The sequence below is a fragment of the Buteo buteo genome, chromosome 12 (assembly GCF_964188355.1).
Source record: "Buteo buteo chromosome 12, bButBut1.hap1.1, whole genome shotgun sequence".
Taxonomy (NCBI): domain Eukaryota; kingdom Metazoa; phylum Chordata; class Aves; order Accipitriformes; family Accipitridae; genus Buteo; species Buteo buteo.
Window position 1 is genome coordinate 17509573 of NC_134182.1, and position 12024 is coordinate 17521596.

The window sequence follows — 12024 nt, forward strand, 5'->3', positions numbered from 1 at the left end:
ATTACATCAAAGTCTTTCCATGTCTAAGCTTTCATACAGGGTTTACATAGAAGCTTGTTCCTCAACAATGGTATTATTCTACATGTAAACAACTAATAAACTGTATAGTGTCATCTGTTAAATCAAAACTGATCAGCAAGATTATCTGGTCTTACTAGTGGGAATGTCTTGGTCATTAATCACACCTCCACAAAAAGGAGCTGGATTGAGTCTGTTATGTCCTGAGAGTTTACTACTATTGATGTTTCTGGAAATGACTCCCCCTTTACCCAATTAAAACATGTACATTATTCCAAAAGAAACAAAAGGTAAAAGCTTTATCCAATGGAACTCATAACATCTAAAAAGAAGTGAATATAAACTGGCAGAGAGTGCACATAATATATAGGCTGATGTTAACAAAAAGTATATAAATAAAACTATAAATCAGAGAATTGTTTTGAAGAGGGAAGGTTGTGGTAATAATCAGAATAAAGAGTAGAGGATTAGTTAGAAGGATTTACTGTAGAGCTAAAGGATGGCTATTTTGAATGTCAAGGAGGATAAAAAATGAAATTGGGGCACAATTGAAGGAATGGAATGAGAGAGAAGATGAAACAAGATTACTAGTTTAAGTGACAAGTGTACTTCTTCAGATAGTGATGGGGATGGAGACTAGAAGAGAGGTTGCTTTTGGAGTCTAGTTTTGATGACACAAAGCATGCAGGAGACTATCTCAATTAAGAAAGTCAAGAGGTGGGACTGGAATAATAGAGATGTTAAGACAGGCAGTTATGCATTGCAGTATAGTAGTGAACTTTATGGTCAGAAAATACTATGGAAATACAGAGTGAAATTGAACTTTTTTTGTCATAACGCTAGCCTGTTTATTTCATGTCCACTTTGCTTTTAAAATCTCTTACCCATGCTCTCTGCTCTGTTTTTTCTTTCTATTTATTATTTTAAGTGTTGTCATTCAGCCATGCCTTTTGAGAAATTCAAGGAAAAGCAGGTATGATTAAGGGCTAAAATAAACCCTGTAAAAGAATCTAATTACTTCAGAAAACGTTAGCTTACTTTGCAGTACTTTTTTTGCTTTATAGATGCCAAGAGAGGATTAATCTATAATGTCTTTGTTTGTGATTTTGCCTTTTATTTCAGTTTATATAATTAAAGAGTTCCCAGGACTGCTTTACATTTATTTTGTTCATCAAAACATACTTCTCCGATGTTATGAAAATGGAGTCCAAAAATAATGCTGTCCAAACCAAATCCATTCGGTTTTCTTTTGGAACACAAGCAATGATAAAGTCATACCTTATATCTCAATTTTAACTGAGTAAATACTGTTTTGTCCCTTAATGTATAATTCTTTAGAGTGTTCACCTTGTATTCTTCCGCTTCAATTTTGAACATATCTGATGGTACATGTAGCAAGATGCATATAATCAGGCAAAATATGTTATTTCACAATTATTGTTTGAGGATGAAATTCTCTGCATTGAAGTCACAGAGGTCTCATTGGGTCACTCTGTGTGTGTGCTTACATTATGACAGAAAGAAAATAGTCAGAGGATTAGGAACCTAGATTTTGATCATTATCTTTTGATGAAAGATAGGGAAAAATTTTATGTAGCAAAAATCGAAATGGTGTGTCTGTTGTTGAGGTTATGGGAATCAGAAGAAAAATGGACTTACCAATTTCAGCTCATATTCATAAAAGATTGTCTCTTCTCTTGCATCCTCTTTTCATGTAAATTTGAGTCCCAGCTGATCATGTCATTGTCCTGACCAAAAAAAGACCAGAGAGTGGTTTTAAGAAAGTAGTTTTCATAGTGACTGAATGTATTTCATCAAAACAGATGGTACCTTCTAATGTTGAAACTCTGGCGTGCTGTGGATGTGGATGTTGTGCATCTTATTGTTTACCCCATGTTAGTGGATAAGAATTTGTATTTTTCTTATCGCGAAATCAAACCCTTTCCCAGACTCACTGTAAACAGAGAACAGAACCTTCAAACTGGTTTTTTTTCTGTGAATTCTCATTAGGAAGCTGAAATGTGAACCCAGGAAAGCTGGAAAAGTAACTTGAAATATCAGTGTGTAGCAGAAAAATGCAACAGCAGAGCAATTTCAATCACTGAGCTCTTAATTCTGGGTTTAATAGGTATACTTTTGAAGAGGTGGTCAACTAAGCTGGAGAATCTGCCGGAAATACCCCTTCAAATTGAGAAGGGGATGTTCATAATAAGGAAGATGTGAAAGAGGACAGGAGAGCTAGCACTCTCCAGCTCTGGGAGTGGAGCTGCTGCTAAAGCTTTTGTTCAGACTCTAATGACAAGATATTCAGCTAAACAATCCAGGTTAAATTTTCCTTTGGCTAAACTGGAAATGTCCTACAAAGTACTGAACCAAAATAAAAGAACTTGAAGTTTTAACTAAATGCAATTTCTGATATTTAGAATCACCAGTTAGGCATTTGGTGAATGTCACAAAAACATTGGTTCTCTTTGGATCAAACATAGAGAATTTAATAAAAAAATGATACCATGTATATCCTGACGTGTTAGGAAATGGCCCTGATCTCTACAGTTGTGTAAACCAGCCTTTTTTTTTTTTTCCTTTTTTTTCTTTTTTTTTTTTTTGTGCACCATCCCTAGCAGTTTGAAGAGGGGTGCCATCACTTTTGGGAATAGCAGCTCCCAGCTCAGTGGCAAGTTGAGGATCACCACTGGGGAGTCAGAGTTGTAAGAGGCAGCATAATCACTTTGCATCATCATAATTTGTTTTATATTTGTGATACAGGCGCAGCAAAAAGGTAGCAATGTTGGGAATGAGTATGGCTGCTCAGGGAAATGTGAATTGCAGCTTCCTTTTTCCTGGTTGTGCCCACTCACATCCAGACTGTTGACTCTGGAAAGGTTAAAATAGCAATGTAAGAAAGTTCCATTTCAACAAGTGTTGGAAGTTACTTTAGACAAATGTTAGTCAGATGCTCCCCAGCCTGCAGTCCAAATGGGGTTTGTACTTGAAACACTGAACTGTATCCATGTGAGATAATCTAAGGCAGCATGTTGCAAAGGGACACTCAAGCAGAAACTACTCTCCAGAGATACTCTGTCTGTAGCACGGTGATGAGGAGCCTAACAAAGAACAATGCCTGCACCATCTTCTTAGGGATGTTGTACTCTCTTACGTTACAGTACCAATATAGCTATGCTTTTGACTATGCTTTATCACAAAACTGACTGCATTTGGTGTTATCCTTAAGCTCTAGCTTCTGAAATCATAAGACCATCTGAGAGTGATCAGATTTTCTTTTAAAAGCAAGGCTATAGTTCTCATTGGTTCCAGAGACAAATCAGAGGGACAGCACAAGGACCCATATTTTTGGTTAAAACAAGCAAAGAAGGTGATATTTAAAGCCTACACTGATGTCAAGAGATCTGCACTATGATTTTGACTGTTTCTTATCAGCAGTACTGAGCATTGCAAAAAGAACAAAGGCATGGCTCTGAAACCACCCTCTTTTGAGCATATGATACAGCCAGAAGCTTTGATGCTATTCTTTAGTAGGTTTTCCTTACTAGGGAATGGTAAGAAAAATGTTGGAAAGCATATCAAAGTTGTTAGCAATGTTTTACCAAGAATACCAGTCCACCTGGATCCTGAATTTGATCCAATCTAGCAGCTTCTCTGTTCCCAAGATACAGGGGGAAAGGCACAACATTTTTTTCTGCATCCTCTTTTTGTAATCAGCAAAAAGTCAGCCAAACATTTGTAACCTCCTCCAGGAAGCATCCCTGATAAGTATAACATTTAGGCACTTAATGAGCAGGATTAATGCACACGCTTAAGTTTAAGGATATTTTTAAGTGCTATGCTTTGAATCTGAGCCGTGGAGTAGATGACTAAAGACAAATGGCAAACATTTATGAATTTCTGGACTTGTTATATAAACTACGTAATCTGCAAGCTTGGATTCACTTGTGGGAGGTTAATTAACTTCCATCTTCTGTTGGCTTTTGCTTGTCCAAAGCAATGTCATACCTTGTCTCCTCGTCTTCAACCCAGCACACCAGACACCATGGGCTGGAGCCAAACTGCAGTGTGACGTGAAAGTTGGAGAGGGGCTTCCTTTGTTGAAGTCCCATGCTTACACACCTGTGTATCGTGTGACCAGAGAACGGAAGTTTGTCATGTGAGCTAATGCAGAGCAAGGAGTACATGCTCAGATACGTTCTCCATGTCACATGAGAATTACCTCCACCTCTGTCTAAACTCATGTGCATATAGATGTAGATATTTTACAGTAAGGAAATAAAGAATGTGAAGTAGGCTTACAAACCAAGGGTGAATGGGCAAAGAGTTGATGATTTAGTGCTGTTAGTACAGAATAGGGAAAACTATGAAAATTTATAAGAAACATTTACAGAAAATAGGATCTAAATCATATCAAGTGGATGCATGTCATTTCTTCGCTTATGCCTTCACCTGCATTGCCAGTTTAGATCATAAATGGTTCAAGAGCCCAAGGACACACTTAGTTTACTGGTGTTCTCAGTTCTGACTATTTCACTGTGTGCTTAACTTTTGGGGTTCTTTTTCTGAAATGCACCAAAATGAGGTGATTACCTGAGAATCTCGGTTGTTGTTCTCAGGTAAAGTTCATTTCTAGGTCTCCATCATGGAAATAGGCTTGAAAACTTGAACTCTGAAGGAATAAGCATCAGAAGAAAATAAAAAGACAGAGTTTGAGGCAGTTCAAAAAGTCATATGTAAGTGTTTGAGATTGGCAGCACTGGTTTCTGTAGCTTAACAATTCCAATTTGTTTTTACGTAACTTGGGAAAGGTGCTTTGCAGACAAAGTAGCTGGTAAGAGATAAGAGAAGAAATAAGGAGCCTGAAATTTGCCCAGCAGCCTGACAGTAGTTGACAGAATTGACTTTTTCTTTTCATTCTTATGTCTAAATTTTAAAAGAAACAGCATCATTTAAGTATCTCCATTATTATATAACATTGATTATAATTCCATATGTATTTGTTGATGTGTGGAGATTCATGTGTGTGTTGCTTATTACTACATTTTGATTCTATTCCCTTTCTCTCATTTCTCAATTTGAGGCTCTTGTCTCGTTTTCTTTAGGTTTGGGGGATTCTGGTTCTCAGCTTTTCCTTTTTCAGAATTGTAGCATTTGTTTCTTTCATTTCTTGACGTAAATGCTCCAGTCGCCTAAAGTGTAGCTTCAAGCAGTCCTTTGTGTGACTAAAAGAAATTAGCTAAATAGCACTGTTTAATTAATTTCAGGACCGCCTCTTTTTCGTCATGGAATATGTAAATGGAGGAGACCTAATGTTTCAAATTCAGCGCTCACGCAAATTTGATGAACCTCGATCCCGCTTTTATGCAGCAGAGGTCACATCAGCACTCATGTTTCTTCACCAACATGGCGTCATCTACAGGTACTTTTTTTGATCAAAAATAAAGTATTCTTGAGGCTTGGGGCTGGTTTTGGCTGAAATCCTCTGTCTCTTAGCAACCAAATTTAGATTAGTTGTTTGTTCCAATTTGCTTACATAGATCTTTTTTTGGCTGTTTATCATTGAGAATGTTAACATTTGAATAGCCTCTGCAGCCATCGCCAGCTGTGTGTGCCAGTTTTGTATTATAGTCCAAATAAAGTGGTTTTGAAAAAGCTTGGCACAGTGCAACCCAGATCGGCGCAATCTCTTCACTTTCCACTCAGTGCCATAGATTTCTTCTCAGTTTCTAACTCCCTGACACTTCCTGAGTTTGTTTGTCCTAGTCGTCTCCACTCTGATACAATCGGGATGCTCGTTTGCAATGCTTTACTTATACCCCTTCCTCTTGACTGTTTGGGTGAAGGCTTAGTCACCAGCAGGAAGGGGCTCTTTGCAAACAATTTTAATTTGCTTGCAAATGCCCTGGATCTATTTGAACCTCTGCCCCCCGCCTCAAATCTCTAGTCTTCAACACCCATGCACACAGAGAAAAAAAGTGCATATTGTTGTGCTGTGGTGAAGAATGCGTTTAGGGATAGGCTTTTATTATTAAAAATAAGGAATGACTTTGAAAATTTTCACCCTGATGTTAATGTGTTTATTAAGTCCTTTATCCTGTCATTTCAACCTTCCTCTCTTTTTATTTGTTTTTAGCAGCATGTCATTGCTTGCAATAAATTTGGGCTTTCACAAGCAGTTTCCTTTACAGGTTTTGTGATACAGGTCTGTCCTGTCTGCTACAAATTCTGAGTTCTGTGAATCTAACTGAGTTTTGATATTCTGTTGATATTCTTGCCCTCTTTCAGGTTATCAGTCTTAATTTGGGGTAGTCATCTCAGGGACAGGCAGTCTCAGATTTCTTGAGCAGAAACATCAAGATGAGGATGTGGAATTTGTCACATCCCTGGATTCATATTAAGGCTGCTCTCAAGAGTACTAGAAATTGAAGGAAGTGAATTTTAAATGTTTAGTACCCAGGACTGAGTGGTAACTTCCATCAGAGGCTGTTGGCTTTCTCACTAACTGGGATTCAAAGGGAAACTTGTGAGAGGAGTCTCCTTTCCAGAGACATCGCAAACAGCAGGACATTGTATCTTCTGAGGAAAATAAATCTCTGTGAAAGTGGTCTTTCAGTCAAAAATCCAGTTTTCTTTAGAAAACTTTTTTACCAGCTGCAGCTCTTCATCTCCATCTTTTATTATCACTGGTATGATGTTTGCATACTGGATTGGACTTTCAGCCCTACCACTTTGCATAGGTTTGTTTTCAAGTGCTGAAGGTCCAACACATTTATTACCTTTGCTGCCCATACCACATTTCCTATTTGTTGTCTGCATTTATTTCCGAAGCTAGGTATTTGTACATTTAGATGGTAGAACATGACAACTTCAGAATTTATAAGTATTCATCATAAGGGAAACAGACAAGATTGGTACTTTAAAAAGTGAAGGATTTGTAGGATTTGTTTCCATAGAAAGGCTTAAGCTAATTTCCTCTTCCTGAAAACTGGAGTTTAGACACTTTGTAATTAGCAATCAGTTTAGTGATTCCTGTGAACCAACAAGGAAGAATTGGTAAAATTACCTTCCCCCGTCTTCATACGAGTGTGCATTCACTCTCCCCTTCCTTCTCCCATCCTTTGACACACATCCTCTTCTCTCTCCTCTCTCTCTCTTTTCCCTTGTCTTATATGTAGCTTCTGCTGTGTGTTGGCTACTAGCTTGCATTGAATCAGTTCATGTGCCTGCATTCTTTGTATGACTTTTAAATGTCAAAATGCTTCAATCCCAAGAGAAGTGTCATTCTGATGATACGATGCTTTGTAATTTAAATTTTGCAACATACTCCTGCTTCAGAGACTATGCTGACATGTTTTTGGCATGCTACCATAAAACACTAAAATTGTAAATGGCGTATTATATTGGGTGTATTATCAGAAGAGGCAAAAGAAAAGAAATAACATGAGTTGTAGGATAAAAGCAAAAACTAAAAAAAAAGCAACAGGAAGAACTTCAGGAACAGATTTAGTTGTATTCTATTTTGACAGAGGCTTTTGGATCTGGACATAGTTATGTCCGTAAGAATAACTCGTTTTCCCAACTAGGGGATACTAGGAGCTTCAACAATTCTTAAAATGTATATCCCAGTTACTCTATAAAATACAAGTACAAGGAAGAAGTTAGAGATTATCTTAAAAGAATTAATCACAAGAAAATGTCACAATTCATTCATAACATGCCAGGCCCTGGGAGAATGCTTATGTTGATGTCAAGCATATGTTAGAATAGTTGTCTTGCACAGAACAGTTTCAGCCTGATTATTCCATACCTCATTGCATCGTTTATTACAATGCTAAAAATGCATTGGGATCAAGTCACTCCTTTACATCCCCAAAGCTCTTATTAGCTGGCAAACAAGGAAAGGGGGGGGGAGGGAGGGGGAACAAGAAGAGAAGAGAAGAGAAGAGAAGAGAAGAGAAGAGAAGAGAAGAGAAGAGAAGAGAAGAGAAGAGAAGAGAAGAGAAGAGAAGAGAAGAGAAGAGAAGAGAAGAGAAGAGAAGAGAAGAGAAGAGAAGAGAAGAGAAGAGAAGAGAAGAGAGAAAAGAAAAGAAGAAAAGAAAACCGATGCTCCTGAATAACTACCAGTCATAACTACCTAACATGCCTTCAGATATTTTAATAAAGAATACCTGTCTTCTGTGTAATTATATCTCTAGAAAAAACATTGTGGTGTGAAATTAATGGTTATTCTCCAAAGTGGGAAATGCTGCTTGTGTGGGCAATACTTCAAGGAAAGTGGGGAATATATAAATAAAGTAAGATGTTTGATGGAAATGCAGGTTTCAAAATAGCTGCTATACCTTCTGATCTTTTTTCAGCCATGTATGTGGAAGTATTTGTTTGGAGCTAAACATAGTTATATTTTTGGAAGTAAATAACTAGCTTTAGCTCTTGCTTTGGCTTGTTGGTTAGATTTTTAGAAAGTGCTATGATGATACTAAATGATCATCTTTTATAATAACTAGTTTATCCTCATTTCCCTTGAAGTTCAAAGAGAAAGCTAGCTCCCTGTTTGGCAATAGAAATTATTCTGTAAGTTCACATCTTTGCAACTGACCCAACAGTTGTTTCCAGACTTGTCCCATTATCTGTGTGCTCACTGGAAGTACATACCTTCCTTCTGTTTATCGAGTTTATGTTGGAAATAAAGATTATCCTCACAATTTTTATATATAAAGATGCTACTGTTACTAAATGCATCTTGTATGAGAGATAAACTTTAGGATAATTTTCAGTGTGGCATTTTTAAGGGTATAATGTTACTGCTGTTGTGTCAAAAGCACTTTAACAACTTAATAAAAATACTTGCATTATACCTGCCACCTTTCCTCTCATCTGGCATTCACATTCAGCTATTCAGGCACATGTCAAGCTGGGACCTGATAATACAAGTAGCGTCAATCGGACACTAGAGAAGTTTTAATCACAGTTTCTGGCAGTCATTGTTGTTTGTGTTATGCAATTCCACCACTTTGAAAAAATGTATCCAAGCTTCAGGAATTAAGACTAGACTATGAATCTTATTTTGCCTGTGAGCTGAACTGGACTTTGAACTCATGGTGAAAGGTTGTGAACTATGTTCACTGTCACCTGTTCACTGTCACCTGTCCCTGAAGTGTGGTATATTTAAAGTCAGTCATCGTCAGCTTAATATATATTCAGATATAGGGAAGATGCAACAAACTGGCTGATAAGAAACTCCCAGTTCCATACTCCCCTCTTGTACTGACTTTGAATGTTCCTGTGCACTTTCCACAGATATATGTAAATGTTACATGTTCTTGTTTCACCTGCAGTTCTTGGTTTGAGGATAGGAGTACCCACGTGGGTGTCTCTGGCTCTCATTGTAGGCGTTCAAGTGAGGTGACACAAGTGGCCCACTCTGGCCTGAAATACATACAAAAACCTGTTGTCTTCCCAGGCAGGACATCAGTACTAGAATGGGCTACCACTTCATTAACATAAATGCCTGTGTCCCCAGTTCGTATCTGATTCAGGGAATAACTGTGTAAGCTACAAACCTTGTTTCAGTGAATACCCGGAGGGCCAGGAGTTGCATGTCGCGTGATCTCTGGCATGCTCCAAGACCATTCAAGTGATTAAACGAGGTGTTCTCTTGGAAATACTAAAGAAGGAGACTGAATGTACGCAATTTCGGTTCACCTGAGAGGATGAAAAATATCTTAACTGGAAAATTAGTGTCACCTGCTTTGTGTTAACTCATTCTTTTGGTTTCAAATGTAAGCTCTGTGAGATGTTGCCTTTGAATTGTACAGCACCTGGTCACAGGGGAGTCCACATTTGTAACTATGGGTTATCATGTTCCTCAGCAATATGAAGTAATAATCCAGCCTGTAACTTGCTGCAGATTTCTGAGGCTCTGTGCACTCTGCAATTAGTATGTTGGTCTTGATGAAAGATATATGAACAGTGAATTGAGGAGAATGCAAATATAAATATGCTGATGCCAATCCTTGAATACCTCTGGGCTTTTTCTGTACACAAATACCCCAAGAACTTGTTTGAACACTAACTGAATTTTTCCTTGGATGATCAGTTTTCCAGGCATTCCTGTTTATCAGGGCAATACACACCAGTGTTTCAGAAAAAACTGCCTAAAATTAAAAGCACTTTCATTAGCATGTTTTTATGTGAAATAAGAATATTTAGAAAGTCTGACTTCACTGGCGGTTGTATGATTCAGTGCAACCTTGGCAGAATAACGAGGAGTTATATTTACAGTGATGAAAATGTTGCATGGTCAGTGGTTAACATGTTAAAAGTCATCATTCTCCCAAGTTACCTTACTGTGTTATTTCCAAGTGGCAGCAGCCAAATAAAATTCCACTCCCCCGCTGCTTTTTTTTTGCTTTTTAAAATGCAAAACTAGACATTTTGGTTTAAATTTGTTTTTAAGTATGTAAAGATCATCTTATTGCAAGTCTAAACAGTTAAAGGTTAAATTGGTGCTTGAGCTATGGTCCATGAAGGAGGGCAAGAAGGACTTTGTACCCTCATATAACATATTCAGACCTAAGCACTGGAATATCCTGAACTTAAGCAGGACTCTGCTACAGAGAAGTTACAGTTTACTTCTGGTGCAAGTGAGCAACAAACTATTTCCATCACCTTCAATAAAAGCAGGAAGCAAGGATTGAATTGTGCTGCAGCATGTGAGTCTGAGTCCTAGTGTCTCCGGGGACTGCTGCTCAAGCCATACCATCTGGCCAGTGCTCCTGGCCGGGTTTGCACCCCGGGCTACATCCATGCTCTGCTCTGCCTGGTCTAGTTTCCGAAACTGAACATGAGCTCCAACGGGATTTTAGTCAGTGGCCTCCTGCCCTCTTTGCACTTTTTCTTGCTGGATCTAGGCAGGCCAGCAGTCATGAAATGCATAAATAAGCAGGATGTCTTCCCTGCAGGAAAAGGCAGTGGGCTGGGGTGGAGAGGAGCAGGGCTGAGGGAGATGAGAAGCAGGAAGGAGGGTTGGTTCCCAGGCTTCTGGCATTTGGACTGAGGGAGTCCACCCTGCCATCTGCCCAGCTTATGTATTGTACTAAAGGCTGCTGTTGTATAGGAGAGCCTTTGACAAGGTTTCCAGCTGTGGAAGGATGAGTAAAGGCTGTGGGAATAGGATATGAACCACGCAGTCTTGCCAACAGTAGAATGCTTTCTAAATTTCTCCTGGGTTTGGAACATAAGAAAGTCCTTAGTTGGCTCTTGTGTGGGAGTTGGATATGCGGAGGAGCAGTGCTGGGCAGTTAATATTTAGAAGTGTAGACCAGCACTGTTGACCTCATTTGGGGAATGGCAAGGTACTTCCCAGGGGGAGTTCCTGGTAGCGAGGTCAGCATTGTTTTTTTGCTTCATGTTTATTTGGTGCAAGATTTTCTTGTTTAATGACTGTTTGTATAGTGCTGTATTGTGTAAATAAAGCTATGACCTTTACCTTCTGATAACAGTATAGGAGTGAGTTAATGTTAAATGAGAGAGGGCAGGGAGTGGGAATCTGCCAGGGTTAATGCCAAGTTTACATTCCTGTGAGGGTAGCCATGTTCCGGTATGCTCGGTAGAAAGGGCAACAGAGCTTCTCAACATATAATAGCAACCAAATGTTACAGAGCATATTTGTATTTATTTCTGGGTAATTGTCAGTGATTTTAGATGATTGATGTCTGTGCTTTTATTTTGTAACAGGAAGAAATGTGTGTTATCTTTCTGCATTTGATAAGAAGATTTGAACTGAAAGAAACAAACACAAAATAAAAATCCGCTAGAGCTGCAGCACATGTAAAACTGAAATGTACTGACACAAGACAATCCCTGTAGTTTTCCTAAAATACTGAGACACACTTTGTTTCTACAGAAACATGTACACTAGTTCCAAACAAAATCATATCTTCAAAGAATTTTCTAACAGAAGAAAGAGAATGCTTTTTGTTTCATAGTGCGTTACAAATC

At 38.3% G+C, this 12024-nt stretch overlaps 1 protein-coding gene and 1 long non-coding RNA gene across 2 annotated transcripts in view; one reads left to right on the top strand and one right to left on the bottom strand.

Annotated features, from left to right (window-relative positions):
• Positions 1–1759, bottom strand: part of LOC142037981 (uncharacterized) — a 29629-nt gene extending 27870 nt beyond the window's left edge. The window contains exon 1 of the long non-coding RNA XR_012652488.1: positions 1678–1759. This is a non-coding gene — a long non-coding RNA (uncharacterized LOC142037981). The remainder of the gene's footprint in view (positions 1–1677) is intronic.
• PRKCE (protein kinase C epsilon) overlaps positions 1–12024 on the top strand; it is a 301238-nt gene that overhangs the window by 241533 nt on the left and 47681 nt on the right. The window contains exon 11 of the mRNA XM_075042854.1: positions 5289–5443. Within this exon, the coding sequence (XP_074898955.1) occupies positions 5289–5443 (155 nt within the window). The remainder of the gene's footprint in view (positions 1–5288; positions 5444–12024) is intronic.